Source organism: Urocampus carinirostris, chromosome 10 (genome assembly GCF_059441175.1).
Source record: "Urocampus carinirostris isolate Australia breed hairy pipefish chromosome 10, RoL_Ucar_1.0, whole genome shotgun sequence".
In the NCBI taxonomy this organism is placed as follows: Eukaryota; Metazoa; Chordata; class Actinopteri; order Syngnathiformes; family Syngnathidae; genus Urocampus; species Urocampus carinirostris.
In genome coordinates, this window is record NC_142358.1 from 26484472 (window position 1) to 26502574 (window position 18103).

Genomic DNA, 18103 nt, shown 5'->3' on the forward strand with positions numbered 1-18103 from the left:
GAAAATTGGACCAAACGAAAGAATAAAGTGCATTGTTGACATAAAGCACTCGCTGGGTTAGCAAGAGGCAGGGGGGAGAAATTATTTCGCAGGTCAACAGTATTGAGCAATAAACCTGGTTTTAAGATAATCAACTCATTTAAATGATCATGGATTATTGTAAAGATTGTTATATTGGTATTTATTTGCCCAAAATACCAAAGACAGGTTGTTGTGTTATCTTTTTTTTGCGTACCTCTGAGAACAAAGGCGGCCCTTCAGGGAAAGGGGTGTGGGTAAGGTAGCACATGGCCTCATAGGAAGCTAAATAAATTCAGGGTGGTATCCTTTTTTTTTGCGGTAAATTTTGAGGCTGTTCTCTTCCAGACAACAGGGGCGGAGAGAACCATGGGCTCTCAAAGCCTCTTATCTCTGTTGTGGTAAGGCCCCAAACCTTGGATGAAATTGTTCTTTTGTAAAATGTCTCTTTATAGGTATAACAAAAATGTTTTTCAAAGGATAAGTCTTTTTTTTTTTAATGTTATGTTAAAAAATGCATTAAATCAGATTTGGAAGTTCTGAAGACTTTAATAATTTCCAAATCCTTATATTTTCTAAACTACTTATCAATTCGAAAAATAAAAGCTCTATATCACCTCTGATCACTTATTATTTGTAAATGAATCTATTTGCTGTTGCACTGCAAAAAAAATGTTTTTTTAAAATAAGTTAACCTACATTTCAAGACTGTGCAGCCAACTGTTTGTCTTCTCTACAGACCAGTCCCGTCTTGTGACTGCAAACTCTAACATAACTAAAATGCATCAACAGTAAATCATTGTTTATCGCCGGGGTCACATTCCTAAGAGAACCTGTGACAGGCGAAACATATGAAGTAAAAACTTTTCATTTTTTTATATATACAATACAATTTAGTACTCTATGATACATTTAAACCCAATACCAAACCCTTTTACTGGCCCAGAGTTCATTTAACAAGTAAACATTCTGTACAATGTACCTGTATACATTAGTAAACAATATTTTTATTGTCTCTACCAATACCTACTCTCATAGAGACTAATTAGCCAATCAGAAAACAAAACACAATGCATGTTGGAAAGCCGTGAAGCAGTGAGACAGTGATAGTTGAACCAAGTTGTAGCGAGATATCTTGTGATTGTCGTGTCCCTCAGCATTGTATGCATATACCAACGTGTGTGTGCGCCACTTGATCCACTGTATAATAATGGTGCGTTTAGTTCTTTGAATAGAGTGAACGATACATAATAGGGCCATAATGAGTATTAAAATCCTTGGAGCTTGAAGTTGACTTGATGAGCCTTTTAATTACCTCATCAAGCAGGCTAGAACGAACAAGAACCAGCGATTAGACACTCCTCTATGTGTAAACCTGACATTCTGAAGAGAGTACAGTTGTACCTCTTTATACGAGCACCTCTATACACGAGAATTTCAGTTTACAAGGTTGTGTTTTCTTTTTTACAAAATTATTTCTCGCCCTACAAAGGAAAATCCAGTTCACGGGCAGCTCCAGAAGACACCACCAGAGACTGCTCAACATAGCTTATCGCTCGTGACTGCATACCGCTACTATCAGCTTGTCCAGTTTGTGCTAGCAAACTACTTCAGGCAAAAGATAAAAACATTTTGAAAATGTGCCGTAAATATTTTGGGTGTGTACGTTCATTTAAAGTTACTCTAACTTTTAGGTGTACAGCAAGTGTGTACGTATGATCAACAGTCTCTTGATCTCATACCTGTCAATCTACCAGTTGCAGCCATTATTAATGATTGCAAATCATCTTTATTAAGGAATAAATTTTAAAAACACAATGCGGCACCTATTTACTCACAGCAAGTAAGACAAGATTGCCAAGATTTAGCCAAGTCACATTTCTTTCATTGAAAAAAATCCCACGAAACACCGCAAGCTGAAAATGTGTAAATAGATAGATAGATAGATAGATACTTTATTCATCCCCGTAGGGAAATTCACACTTCCAGCAGTCTACCCCGTTGTTTATTAACAGATGAACATGATGCCCTAGGGGTACTTGTAGCGGAGTGGATGACGTCGCGCCAGTCCAAAAGTTCGACGTCCCTGCGGCAGATGGAAAACTTTTTTTTGTGAAAATCCAGGGATACACCACCTCGTGTTAGCAAATCCGCCTCCTCTCCGATTCCCCCCGGCTTTCGTGTCTCTGTTTAGCGGCGTTGAAGCCGGATTGCTCCGGGTAGCTCCGGGTGGCTACACGTTAGCGCCCGGAATGCTAAACGTGAGCCACGTTTCGCAAAACACAGCAACTGCGCTCCCTGTGCGCTTCGATATTTTCCACCAGCACTCGATGATCTTATTTGTTCGTGAGTTCGCATTTACCATGATTACAGATGGTACCGAAGACTTATAACGCCGCTAGCCGCTTCGCTAGCTCCGGCTCTTCTTCCAGGATAGGCCCCTTCATCACGCCGGCATGAGAATTCTTCAGGGCAAGGAGTTGAAATTCCTTGAATACACGCATTTTTTGTGCGCTAAACCCATGTCCATAGGATAGAAGTAATCCATAGTGTAGTTGTCAAAACGGGAAGAAAAAACACCGAAGATAGGAGCAGACAATAAAACAATAGGGCAGCTGCTGGAAAAGGCAGCCGCTCGTGGCAGCGCCGCTTTAAATAAATGTATATTAACAATATATTCAATGTTTTTAAACAGTGAAGGATGAGCTTATATTATAATCTAGAATAGGAAATAGATAATCAGAAAGCATAAATTAATAATATTTCATATTTATATTCACTCTGATTTGCGGCACAGTTCATGTCATGGGAACCTCCTGCGTGGGTTCATATCCAGCTCCAGACTTCCTGTGCGGAGTTTGTATGTTCTCCCCATGCTTGCATGGGTTTCCTCCGGGCACTCCGGTTCCCTCCCACATTCCAAAAACATGCATTTCAGGTGAATTGGCCGGGCCAAATTGTCCCTAAGTGTGAATGGGCGAGTGAGTTGTCTGTCCCCGTGTGCCCTGCGATTGGCTGACAACTAGTTCAGGGTGTCCCCTGCCCACTGTCCGATGATTGCTGGGATGGGCTCCAGCACCCCCGCGAGCCTATTGAGGATAAGCGGTGCAGCTGATGAGATGAGATGAGATATTCACTCTGTGTAAAAGCAGGGACTGTTTGGATGAACACAGAGATGATATTCTGGCAGGAATCGAAAAAAGACGCACACAAAGCTCTTCTTCTGGAGCTATCAGTTTTTCTCTCACTAATTCGCTTGTCTCCAAGCTCAAGGCAATTAGCTACCTGCTGCTGCTGCTTATGTTATGTAAGTAGTTCATGATTACTCTGCCAGGTGCTAGACTGCACAGGCACTTAAATTGGATAATTTCCTACAGCACGACTGACAATATCTTGCGGCACAGTAGTTGAAATACATTAATGTAGAAAACTGCAACAATATTAGTAATCTATGATGATGATGTTATCTGGTACCAGTGACCTAGACGATCCAAATAGAGACAACATTTTTAATATATGTTTTCGATAATAAAAATATTGTACTGGGTTAACAATGTGAAATGATCAAAACATTTATAAAATACAAAGAAAATGTATAAGTTGACAGGCATGCGATCTCCTCCTTGCAACCATCCCTCCCCCCAATTCCTCTGCAGCATGCGCACACATTCGTTTTGGCGTTCATTATAAACTCAAATTCGCTCGCTACACAAGCAATATGATTTACGAGCACGATCCTGGAAGAAATTAAGCTCGTAAGTAGAGGTGTGACTGTATTATAAAAAAGAACATTGAGACAGCGGTGAACACATGAGGCAATTTAGGTTGTTTTGGGATTGTGTGTATGCCAATTGTTCCACAAACAAACATACATACAGTTTGGCAGCAATTTCATGGGTGGAACAAATGATCCGTGAAGAAAATAAACTCATTTTTGGGTGAATTTCTGAATACAGGTACACCTATGTGTGTGCTTGTGTGCGTGTGTGTGCATGTTTCGAACACCACAAGAGATTGAGAGGGATCAGGAGAGAGTCAGAAATGCTTTGCACTGTAATTCCGCTCTCTGGCTGTGTTGTATTGAAAGAAGGTGGGGAGCCAGCGGTAATCATGCATACCCTGCTGTGTTTTTTCATCCTTGATCTCACTGCTTCCATGTTGAGTGCAGCATCTTGCCGGCTAATACACGCAAGCACCCTCGCACACTTACTCACAGTAGCTATCTCAGTTGTAAGTCACTTCCAGGAACTCATTATTAGGCTCTTTGGCAGAACAATCATCGTTTTGCTCTCGACATTTTCATAGAAAACCATATTGCCCTTACCATGAATGAGTTCAGAATGACGCACCACCTTTTAAGGCACTTGATTTCGATCACTGGTATGAAGGGAATACGTTCTTGATTGGTTTTGATGGCAGAGGAACAAAAAAAACAAATGTGTTTCGTCCCTGTTTATGAGAGATAATTCAATGTAATGTTTTTTTAACAATAAAGGCAACACTATAAAAGTCCTGTTAGAAGAATTTAATTAATGTTGGGATTTTTTGGGTTTGTGATTGCATTTTTCCCCCTCGGTTCATCCAAATATATGGTTACTATGATCTCAAAAACGGAAAGAAGATTAGGGCTAAATGGAAAATGCCAGAGCTTATCTTGGTCCCTGTCCCTTTGACTGTCTAAACACGTTTTACTATAATACAAGCCTTCATGGACCGGCCAATGGAAGATTAGACCTGGCTGCTTAGAGAAGTTGGTGGTCTGGAGCTGCAGCACCCCATTTGGCCACCATGGGATGTTGGAGACCTCACAGAAGCAAACCACACAAAATCAGATTATTATCGATTTTTTTGGTCTTTGTTTGGGTTTTCATGACACGAAACTTTGTAAAAGACGCTCATGCAGGCCTTAAGTACAACTGTGTACATTTTCACAAAAATTGGTTCAGCCTTTTCAGAGCCCATACTGCAAGTCACATACAAACACACAAATTAGGATTTATAAAGTAGTGGAGATTGATTAGAGTAAATATGCATTCATATTCCTGATCTCTCGAAAAACATTTTTTTCTTATTTTATTCATTATTCTACAATTATTTTAAAAAATCATATCTAGAAAAAATAAGAAACAAAGAATGTTTGCTCCTTTCAAGGAGTCATTTCAGGGAATTTCAAGATATTTGATTTAAGAATATTTTTTGTAAAACAAAAATAACGGTAGACTCAATCAAGATTCATTTATTCATTTCACTAACATTTTTCTTTACATTATTTCTTATTTTTGAATTTTACAATTTATTTTTAAGAGTTATTTTTCATTTTAAGTCATTTTACCAGAAAGGCAACTTAAAAATAATAATTAACAAGAGCGAAGTTAACTGTCAAATGAATGAGAATTGTCTTTCATTCTTTGCTTTTATTTTGCTCTTTTTATTCCGTTAGTAGGATTGCTGCTACTTTTGTTGACTAATCCGATCCACTCCAAATCACTCTTAAACTTAAATAATGCATCAATAGGTCTAAATGAAACATCTAAACCTGCCAAACATAGGGCAAGCAATTCCTTATCTGTGACACAACTGTGTGTTTGTTTGTGTGTTTTGCTAAGCAAACCCAAGATAAATTGCATTTGGATTCTCAAAGATTTTTGGCTTGCCCCCCTGTTTCTGTAGTGAGATGGAAATGTTTTCAAGGGTTGAAAACAGTGAAATCGTTTCCTGACAAATTACATACAGAGCGCTGGAAAAAAATATTGCTTCACTGTTAGATTTCATATTTTTTGGGAAATTTTGACATGTAACCATCATTATCCTAAAACACCTTTTCTTGAAATATTGACATTTTTATGGAATTTTTAACATTAAAAATTAAAAATGCCACAAATCGAAAGTAATTCAATCTGTCCTGTTGCATGAAAAAAAAATGCTATATTTTGGAGGCATACATACATACGCTGACAATACAAAGGAAATTATTATTATTATTATTACAGAGCTACCAAATACTAACAAGCTTCTGTGAGTTACTATGCCAGTTTATAGAAAATTACAAATACGCATTTTCCATAAAAAAAATGAAAAAAAACTCAAGAAAAATAGAATAAGACGAATTAGCCATTGTTCATTATTTTATTGTTTTGTTTCTTTCTTTTTTTTTTCAAAAACGTTAGAGAGGCTTTACAGAATTTGGAACTTTGTTACTTTCTGCAGCCATCTCCTGGCTTGTGTCATATTTGCAGCAACAGTAAGTTCATTTATGATGCGTGTGCAAGTGTGTGCATTTTTTTATACGCTAAAATAAGCTCTTCTTTTTTTATCTTTCTTGAGGTTTGTTTTTTGGATTATATTACAAATAGGCCTTTTTTACTTTCAATTTTGATGCTACACTGAAAAATAAACATAAAAAACCGCAGGGATGAGCATGGCATCCTTCTCCAGCACTCCCCCACTCCTCCATCCCCGAACAGTTCTGAAGAAAGTAAGATAACAGCAGATAGGCGCAGTGAAAAATAAAGCATAAGGGCTATTTAAACTCAGTCGGGCATTGGTGACACATACATAATAGACAAAATATTTAGCTTTTGTCATTTAAAGTACACCTCCAATGACGCATCTCCCTTTCTAGAGTTACAAGTACTAAACAGTTAACTGCTTACCAGTTTTGTATAATAAATTTGTTAATAATCGCTGCATTGTTTTTTGCAGTATTTTTAATTCTTCTTGGAAGCAATCTCAACCTAAAACTGGTCCTCTAAATGCTACAAGCAAAAACATATTCCAAATTTAAATATCCTATATATTCTTTACTAAGTAAGACTTTCAATATTTGGCAGCTCTGTCTCTAGTATTATACAGTTGCATGATAAACAAGAGTTCAAAGTCAAATCGTGATCATTTGTTGCTATTTTTTTCAGGGTGCTGCTTCAAAAGGACTACAGTTTTCTGAGAGACATCAATGTCTGGAACCCGTTTGTCACCATCGGGGTGTACTCCTCCACACTTTCAGCAGCCATGAGCAACCTCATTGGAGCCTCACGCATACTTTATGCACTGGCCAGAGATGATTTGTTTGGTAATACAGCTTTTACAGAAGAAAATAACTCTAACGAATGATTTACTATAAGATTTGGCATTTTCGCCCTATGCAAGCATATCAGAATTAAAGTGGTGCATTACCGTTTTTTTCCGCACCATATGGTGGACCCCCAAGAATTAGTCTTTTGTCATATATGTTTCATAATTAAGGAGCACTGGACTATAAAGCATATGTAATCTAAAAAAACATCGTGTTGAATAAACTTTTATACACTTAGGGGTATGCATTAGTGCAATGATTGATTAGTCGATAAATGTCGCAGGCCAAAATCACAAAACATTGTTCGCAACGTAAATTGAACCCGGGTCACAGCTGTGAGAGTGCCAAAACTTTACCACTAAACCACTAGTAGATACAAAAACCCATTAGATCTTATCTCATCAGCACACTGTATTTACTTATGGTGCCAGAAACAAATGTTAGAGAATGAAGAAAAAATAAAAGCGTCCTGTAAGATATAAATAAACCCAAACACATTACGGCGAGGGAAACATCGTTTTGGTGTATCCAAAGACGAATCAGACTTTGCATTTATTTACAGTATGTCAAAAATTGTTTGTTTTTTATATTGTCTAACATTCATTTTATTGTGAGTAAAAATAGTATGATGATGAGATAGACTCCAATTTATTTTTATATATCATCTGTATTACTGATGGTCTATTGGTAAAGAGACAACACTAGAACGCTGCAACCTGAGTTCAACTCTCGTTGCATTCAATGTTTTGCGATTTTGGTCATTGATGTTTTTCATTTAATCAATCATTGCACAAATGCGGTATTATACTGTAATAACCTTGTGTAGTAACACACTCCTCTAAACACTGTATGCATACCAATCGTATCCAGTGTATTTTGCAGTATATAAGGCGCACCAGGTTATAGGCTAGTTTTTAGCTGCGTCTTATAGTCTGGAAAATACAGTACTTACTATGTGAGCATAACAGTGACTGAATGACACAAAACACTAAATAGTATCCTGCAAAATCTGCAAATCTAAACTTCCCTGATCGAACAAGAGGAGTCCTCACCTACCTATTAAAGTGCTCCAAAAGGCTGTTATCGAATTTGCATCATCAATAAATATAACTAACCATAAATATCCGTATCAAAAATGGAAACCAAACATAAAAAAATGTTTTAAAAATTACAAATAATACAGGTATTTCTTATAACATATTGGCACAATGTACCACAGTTAAATGTGTATGTCAAATCGCGTTGAACTTTGTTTGAAAATTCAGTCTTTAAACATATTTTTACACATGGAATTAAAATGTTTTAAAACATATGCAACAAATAAAGATATGCTTAGTACTGTACAATATGTACAGTGGACATGTGTGGTACAGACAGTACCAACCACAATATACAGGACTGTCTCAGAAAATTAGAATATTGTGATAAAGTTCTTTATTTTCTGTAATGCAATTAAAAAAACAAAAATGTCATACATTCTGGATTCATTACACATCAACTGAACTATTTCAAGCCTTTTATTATTTGAATATTGCTGATTTTGGCTTACAGCTGAAAAAAACTCAAAAATCCTATCTCAAAATATTAGAATAATTCCTCAGACCAAGTAAAAAAATAATTTTATAACAGCAAAACTAAATCAAACATTTGAAAATGTCCATTGATGCACTCAGTACTTGGTTGGGAATCCTTTTGCACGGATTACTGCATCAATCCGGCGTGGCATGGAGGCAATCAGCCTGTGGCATTGCTGAGGTGTTATTGATGCCCAGGATGCTTCGATAGCGGCCTTCAGCTCATTTGCATTTGTAGGTCTGGTGTCTTTCATCTTCTTCTTAACTATACCCCACAAATTCTCGATGGGGTTCAGGTCAGGGGAATTAGCAGGCCAATCAAGGACAGTGATGCCATGGTCAGTGCACCAGTTACTGGTGGTTTTGGCACTGTGGGCAGGTGCCAGATCATGCTGGAAAATGAAATCCTCATCTCCATAGAGCTTTTCAGCAGATGGAAGCATGTAGTGCTCTAAAATCTCTTGGTACACAGTTGCATTTACTCTGGACTTGATGAAACACAGTGGACCAACACCAGCAGCTGACATGGCTCCCCAAACCATTGCTGACTGTGGGAACTTCACCCTGGATTTCAAGCAACTTGGATTTTGCTCCTCTCCAGCCTTTCTCCAGACTCTGGCGCCTTGACTTCCAAATGAAATGCAAAACTTGCTTTCGTCTGAAAAGAGGACTTTGGACCACTCTGCAACTGTCCAGTGCTTCTTCTCCATAGCCCAAGTCAGACGCTTCTTCCGTTGTCTTGAGTTCAGAAGTGGCTTGACCATGGGAATACGGCTATTGTAGCCCATTTCCCGGACACGTCTGTGAACTGTGGCTTTTGATACCTGGACTCCAGCTTCAGCCCACTGTCTTTGAAGCTCCCCCAAATTCTGGAAGCGGCTCTTCTTCACAATTTTGTTAAGGCTGCGGCCATCTCTCTTGGTTGTGCAGCGTTTCCGGCCACATTTTTCCCTTCCAACAGACTTTTTGTGGATATGCTTTGAAACTGCACTCTGTGAACAGCCTGCTCTTTGAGAAATTTCTTTTTGTGTCTTACCCTCCTGATGGAGGGTATCAATGATGGTCCTCTGGACAGCAGTCAGATCAGCAGTCTTCCCCATACTTGTGATTTAGTTTACTGAACCAAGCTGAGTGTTTTTAAGGCTCAGGAAACCCTCGCAAGGTGTTTCTAGTTAATTAGATGATTCAGGTGATTAGTTGAATAGCCTACTTGTATACTTTTTCATGATATTCTAATATTTTGAGATAGGATTTTTGAGTTTTCTTAAGCTGTAAGCCAAATTCAGCAATATTAAAATAATAAAATGCTTGAAATAGTTCAGTTGATGTGTAATGAATCCAGAATGTATGACATTTTTGTTTTTTTAATTGCATTACAGAAAATAAAGAACTTTATCACAATATTCTAATTTTCTGAGACAGTCCTGTATGCGGTAGGCAGATAATGATGCTTTGTCCTGTCTGGATTAATATTTGATTGATACACTGACACTAGTCATATATCTGAACTCAATGACCAATTAATCAGACCTTCTCTATCCTTTTGAATGCACTCAAATGGTTCAATGTTTTTTTTTTTTGTCAACTTGCTGCTTTCTTGGAATGAGCTCAAAATGCACTTTAGTTCAAGCCATTAATCATCTTCCCCACCCAAATGTATGAGTTTTAAAGGACATCCTCTTCTCTGCCTTTCTTTGACTTTTGCAGTATCTGCAAATGACACTTACAATATGTGAAGGACATTATACAATTATACATTTTGTTTTTTCCTTAGGTAAAGTGTTGTCCCCTGCCAAAAAGACATCCAACAGTGGCAATCCTTGGGTCTCTGTACTTATTTCCTGGTTCCTAGTACAAGTAAGTGCAAAGAAAATACTCACTTCATTTTTGCCTTAGACTTTTAATTTGGTGCTCAAAGATTATTAAAAGACTTTTCAACTTTTTAACTTCCATCTGCTCACTTTAACCATAAGGTCTGTTCAAACGCGGCATATTTATCAATCAAACAAAATGTTATGAACGAGTGGCTGATGTTTGTTTTGTTACCCTCTGGTCTGTAACAATTAAAAAGTGCTCATTGAGCTAAAAACTTATGACCGTAATGCTTAAAATTTTAAAGAAATCGACTTGCAATGTTGCCACGTAAAATAAACAACTGTTAAAATCAGTGTACGAGAATAGTATACATTGATGAGGGGCATTTTGAGACCTCCCCCCCCCCCTCAAAACAAATCAATAAAGTACCTTGAAAGATGGAAACCAATTTTAGAAACAACATTCAAAGCAGAGGAGTAAAGACTATTAGCAAAAACATGCAATATTTACTTCAGAGCTTTTTTTCTAATTTAAAGCTTTTTTTGTCTGATTTTGATGCTTTCAGTCTATAGCAAAAAAAATAACATTGTGAACTAAAACGCAGATATTCAAAAATGTTTTCTTCTCTGCTGTATTTTGTAAATTGTTCAAAACAAGCTTTTTTTGTAGAGATGTCAATTGGCAGTGAGAAAAGTCTATGATGGATAAAGTGGGCGTTTAGAGGCCTGACGAAACCATCATTATTCAAAAAAGGAGGACGTGGCAGAATAGTCTATCATTACTTGTGCTCTTTGTTTCTTTTTCTCTTTGTCCTTTTCACCCATCTCAACTGCCTGTGACCATAAGGAGAGCAATTAGATGGAAATCGTTCGCTCCTCAAAGATTATTGACTCTCATCTTCCTGCTATAGTCCGCCACCATTCCAATGATTCACTGATGACATAAGTCTGATTGGAACCTTGGGTCTAACACACACACATTACTGAATCGTGAAGAGCTCAGCACATACAGTATTTTTTTCTATAGTGACACTTTATTTTACGCATTAGTACGAAGTAGCTAACAGACTGACAGTCATGACAATGTACAGAATAATGCAGAGAATGAAAAACAGCCCAGAGTAAAATGTCCTAGTTCTATAGTTACATTGCATAGACCGTATTGGACCCCATAAAAAACCCATGTTTGGGCCTGCCAAAAACTGAAAGCTTTATAAAAGCTTTATAAGGAAGACAACGGATACTGTATGTGTATACTGTATATATCTATTCATTGGAAAACCTTAGGACTTTGTATCATGTTTGCCCACCTACATAAACTATATGGTTTTCCATTTTCAAATATTTTGGAAAAGGCGCCAGGGAGCCACTCTGGAGGTCCAAAGAGCGGCTCCAGGGTCCTTTGTTTTTAACTCTGGGCATAGACACATAACTCAAACAATAATATCATAAAATATTCAGCGAAAATGATGTTTAATCAATAATATAATTATTCTATTATCTTCGAGAAAAAAAAGTACACTAATTTGCTCTCAATTGGATGAGGCAGGAACTTGCCTTTCCATAACTGATTACTGATGATTAAATATGTGATTGTGACACTTTGTTAAGCTCTTTGAGGTTTAGATTGTGCTATGCAATGTAAATAAACAGTATTTACAACTTATGTCCTGATGTTTACCATATTTTTTTCATCAGACCAAAAAAATGAAAGGCAATTAACATATAATACTTTTCTATTAAACACTCCAACGTTTTGATCAAAATAAAATATTTTGACCCTTTATTACTGTACATGAACAATAGTTTATACCACCCTTGCCGTTAACAACATATTGTCTCACAATCATGTATTTCATAATTTATTTTAACTGCCCATTTTAAGTCAGGCAATAATTAAGTCACATACACAGTGGAAAATATATGTAATAATCAATGGCGTGCATAGGTTATATGAAAATGATGATTCTGGGGCTTTCATTTTTTTTAACTGCTGCAGGTAAAGATGATGCATGCAATTGTGTAATTTTGTTTTAAATTGAGCATAGTTACTATTTGAAACTCACCGCTTGTTTAAAAAGATGTCCCAGTTACATCACTCTGATCCCGGTTCTGCCTATTAAACAAGCTAGGATTGCTTTTGAAACTCCGTCTGTTTCATCTGTAGAGTCATGTTTCCAAGGACTTGAGGTCGTATGCTTTACAGAAAAAGATAATTGTTATTTTCACCACACAGATCAGATGAAGGATCAACAAGTCCCATAGCAAGTTACCAAGAACTGGTCACCCAAATTTGAAATTAGAGAATGAGTTGATGGAGAAAAAAAACAGGTTCATGCACTGTTTATGTATAGCACATTTCTACTTCAGACAACTCAACTGGCTTCTATTGGGTGACAATAATTCAATAATTATTATCAAAAAGTACTGTACCTTCTTCCATTGATCAGCAGTGTTAGTCTAATATTATTCCATATTAGTGGCAGCAGAATAAGCAAATAGCTTAAGCAAAAGTGTTTGAGTGAGGCAATTAGGATAACGTTACTTTGCGATTTGGATTAACTTCCACTTGGTATACAACCAAACCAGCTTTGTTATGTCTCGTTTGTGCTGAAAAATCTGCTAAGGTCACAATGGATGCAGCAAAATAATCCAGTTTAAAAAGGTTCACTAAAATTACTTATTTCTATGTTAAATGTTTTTCTAATGACATATAAGTTTGTGGATATCATTTAGAAGAATCGTTTTGAATAAAAGAAGAAAACTTTATATACATGAGCAGAATTATTTCACCTATTTGCTAATAATAAACAAATTTCTGATAAAATTAATCAAAATTATGTTTTTTTTGTGGTACAGGCTGAAGCATCTTTCATAAATAAATCTATTTACAATAATTCACTACAAAATTTCTTTAGACACTCCACAACTATTGATTTCTGTTTGAGACACTTTGTGCATGTTTGGCTGGCATCTAGCTGCTATGCTGTGCTTATTTGGCTGGTTTTCATTTGCATTAGACAATACAGTGCCATCTAGTGGACTAATAAAACACAATTAACTTTCAAGTTCCACGCAGTATCAACTTCCTACCACTGAGTTTGAATACATAAAGGTGGTGTGCGTCTTTTGAGGTGTCATTGAAAAAATTGAATTATGTAATTATGTGTTAACAATGCTCAACTGAGTTCAAATAGCCCTTATGCTTCATTTTCCACCGTGCCTGTCTGCTTTTATCTTACTTTTTTAAAACTTTTGGGGTGGAACTCATTAGGAAGGATAAATGGAGGGACAGGGAATCGGTTGACTTCATGCTCGTTCCCACATTTTTTCTCTTTCTGTTTGTTACTGTAGCATGGAAATGGTGAAAGTAAGAAAAGGTCTGCTTCAATTACTCCAAACGCCAACCCAAATCCCAAGAAAGATGAAAAAAATATTTATTTGAGCACGTCTAAAAAATGCACGTACTTGTACGTGCATCAGGAATGAGCTGACCGGGGCTGCAATGATGAAACGAGCCAGTACATGGCGGCAGCGAGTAAAAAGTTCGAACAACCAAACAGGACACTTATTGATACTCAAAGCCAATCCAGCAGAGGTTTTTACTCTCACACGCTAGTACCATTTAGCCTACAGACACAGTAGTAAAGACCAGGGAAAACCACTGCCCTGGGCAAGTACGTAGCTGGATGTCAACCACCGTGACTGGAAGCCTCTGGTGAATCGCAGACTGCCGAAGGACCAAATGTCAAGTTTAAACTTAAGTAGACACTCAAAAAAAGGAGAGAAGACATAAATAGATTGATCCAAATCTCAATAGATTGAACTTGCAAGGAGGGCAGGGAAAGAAGCCTTCAAAAAAGAGAATTCCATCCACGTTCTAAGGACCACCCCTGTGTTATTTTCATTACATTTTAAGAGCCAGAGCAACCCTAAGGTGTGTGAATATCAAAGAACAGCAACATGATTGGCGAATAGTGACAATGGTATAATAGTCAAAACAATGAGCAACAGTTGGCAATAAAAGTCAAAATAAGGAACTAGCATTCTATTAAATTTTCTTTGCAAGTGTCCTATTTTAATAACAAATTAAAACTCATTATTGATTTTTTAATACTTGTGTGTATGTGAGGTGCAGGATTTATAAGAAATGCATACCTCTATCTGTTCTTCACTTTCCTTCTCCATTCTCTCCCTTCTGTTTTATTTGTTTGCTGTAGTTGGTACTGTTTTCTGGGAAGCTCAACACCATTGCCAGCATTGTGACCATTTTCTTTCTACTGGTTTACGCTGCAGTGGATCTGGCATGCCTTGCTTTGGAATGGGCCTCTGCACCCAATTTCAGGTAAGACAACTATCCAAATATTCATTTGGCCAGAGTGTTGTAATCCACCACTTTCAAATATGCAATTGTAAGGCTTACTTATCACACCCTCACACAGGTCACTTTTTGATCATAAAGGCGATCCATAAAACTGCATAAAATATATGATTGGGTTGCGCATTTTTCCTTTTCCACTCTAATCATACTCCCCTCCTGTTTTCTCTTCTCCACGGGTTCCATTGTTTATGTGTGAAAGGGTTGCTTGTATTCCAGCTGGATGTGACTATGGCAACTGTGTACTAATTAAAAGACATAAACCTGGTCCCTGCTTATGGCCCCATATTGGAGAGGGACCAGCAATGAAACTGTTTGTGTTTGAGATTGTGCAGTGTGAATTGGTTGTTCAAGTACCTGGGATTGGAGATGCTCAGAGATTTAAATTTACAATGTTTGTGTTTTGGCGTATTGCTTGTATTCCTTGGACACTGGCAGTGACCCTGATTTATAAAAACTCCCTAAAGCTGCATTCACAAGTGAGGACCAAGTTAATGTGTCTTTAGCTCAATGATTACATTGTGACACTGCTGCCATTTGGTATGTGAATCTCTTTTTAGGAGTCATTTCATATTTCCGTTTGCTGCTTCTGCTTTCGCTGCTGCTGCTGCTATCTGGTCATTACAGATGTGCATCTCAAAACGCAGTAACTGGGACTGCTATCCTAAAGTCATACCATCTTCCAGGATTAAAACGTTCCTTGGGCTGAGAGATACACGCTAAACATAATAAGTGAAACTGCTTTTAATTTGTCACGCTGGAGAGAAGCTGTTTGAGCACAGTGCATTACTCCCTTGTTATGACATATCACCTCCAGTATTGCATTTTGTATTACGGATTCCACTGCAGTAAAAGCTGGATATTAGTCTTGAAATTTATGAGAATACTTGGGGCCTCACGTTTAACTTGAATGTGGTCATAGTCTCAATACCAGAACAGACACAGTAGGCATAACATAGAAATAGCACAAATATAGAAGTTGAACACTCATTCTAATAAAAAAAAAATGTATGAAAATTGTAGTCATTACTTTGCATTTGCAAGAGTTCTTGTATTCTGTTTAACTTACTCTATAAAACATTCATCAAAACCTGTAACAAAGCTGCAAAGTCCTTGGCTTTTCATCAAATATATTTTTCAGGGTGCTCTGGTATCCTCTAACATTCCAAAGACATGCATTGATTCATGAGTCAAAATTGTTTCAGAAATATTTGAGTTTATTCAAATGGAAATTTCATAAACATATTTTGACATGTGCCAATCATCACATTTACCATAAAACGCACTAATCAATCCAACTCACTGAATTTATTTACAGTATTTATCCGTGTATACCGCACACTGACATAGATAGATAGATAGATAGATAGATACTTTATTCATCCCCGTAGGGAAATTCACGAATGTTGAATATGTGGCAAGTTATTTTTGTTGGTGATAGGAATGAGTGGAGAGGTGTTGTTAAAGGATAGTTGGATGTTTGGACGGGTTCTAAGGGATGGGCAGGGCACCTGTATGATGCGGCAGGAGTAAACCAGTGAAAGCTGTCGGGCCCTGCTGTTGAACAGAAAGGTGTGTTGTGTCACCCTGACCCGGGAGACATGGCCAATTTCTTGTGTCCCGTTTCATCTGGAGGGACAAATGCATGACCGACTAGGGTGCCGAGGTGCTTTACTTGTTTGGGTGTTTGGGCATTTGGGTTGGTCATGGTCCAAAAATTTTTTTGTGTTTTTTGCTACTTTTTCCCTTTTTTAGATAGATAGATAGAGTTATTAGAAGAAGAAGAAGAAGAATTTACTTTTATTGTCATTCTTTGTAACCATGCACACAGAACGAAATGTCGATACACCTGACCCGTACAGTTACACTGTAGCGACCCGATGCAGCCGCAGCCAAACAGGGCGCAGCCATTTTAGTCATTAGGTGACCAAGCCCCCCAATTCCAACCCTTAATGCCGAGCGCCAAGCAGGGAGGCAATGAGTACCAATGTTGTAAGTCTTAGGTATGACTCGGCCGAGGCTTGAACCAGCGACCTCCCAGTCTCGGAGCGGGCGCCCTACCATCTAGGCTACTGAGCTGGTATGCTACCGAGCTGGTATACCTAAAAAAAAAAATTTATAGCGCCCGTGCAGCTAACCTGCTTATTGCGGGCTTTAGGGGTTCAGTGTCTTACCCAAGGACACTTCGACATGTAACACGGAGGAGCCGGGATTCGAACTGCGATCTCTTGATCCCAAGACGAGCTCTCTACCCCCTGAGCCACTGCCGCCCCATTAAAGTCATTTATTGACACCGTAAACTATGAACACAATGTGGTTGATGTTTTGTCCCAAACTAAACAAAATCCCTGTAATTGCGACTAATATTGAGTTAGAACACACAGAAATAGAAGGTTTTTATTCTTGCCTGATTTTTCTTTTCAATTAAATGCCTGCAGATCAGTGTAGCATGGGCATCTTAGCTGGAAAAAAAGGTGATACAATAGCTTGAAGCCTTTTCTGGTACCTTGTCAAATTTAATCTATATCTGAAAAACTAAACCTTGTATTTTACACATTTTTCTAAGGGTAGGTTTTGGCGTTTCCAAAAGTGGCCATTAGGAGACAACCAGTTTTCAACACTCAAATTTGTATTTTACTTTGGCCATTTTTTATACTAATGAAAGAGTTGTATAAGTTTGCATTGTCTTTTCGGAAGTCAGTCGAAGATTGTGCACACTTGCGTGTGAAAAAATGGTCCGTAAAAATGAAACTCTAGTGGCCTTACGCACACTTATTTCCTGATCTAATTTGAATACAATAGGGACATCTTCATATCGACTTATTTTAAATTTCATTGGCAAAACCAATGTGTCAATCATCATTTGAATTGGACACAATTGCCTAAAGTTTTTTTACTGGTAAAGATGGCGGGTCCTTCTCAGCATTTACAGTCTTGTGTAAGCTAATGCGGAGGTAGACCGTAAGAAAAAAGCCTGGAATTAGCCGAAAAAGGTGTGAATAACATTAAGGTTGCCAAAGGGCTTTAGAAAATAATTTTACTTGTCTGTTTATTTGTAAACAGCAATTATGGGGCTAAATAGACAGCTAGCAACAAACAACGTCCATTGATGCAGAGATACTTTTGGGCTGTTTTATTTTTTATTATAATTTTTTAATTTATCGCCATTTTCTCATGTTTTGGAGTAGATATTTTACACAGTTGAATTCAATACATTCTCGCCAATGTAAGGAGTCAATGCTTTTGT

The 18103-nt window shown here is 37.5% G+C and overlaps 1 protein-coding gene across 1 annotated transcript in view; it reads left to right on the forward strand.

Moving 5' to 3' along the window:
- The window catches only part of LOC148358506 (solute carrier family 12 member 9), a 60634-nt gene that overhangs the window by 26335 nt on the left and 16196 nt on the right, over positions 1-18103 (forward strand). Inside the window, exons 7-9 of the mRNA XM_088346166.1 lie at positions 6930-7087; positions 10439-10521; positions 14699-14823. Coding sequence (XP_088202292.1) covers positions 6930-7087; positions 10439-10521; positions 14699-14823 — 366 coding nt within the window. The remainder of the gene's footprint in view (positions 1-6929; positions 7088-10438; positions 10522-14698; positions 14824-18103) is intronic.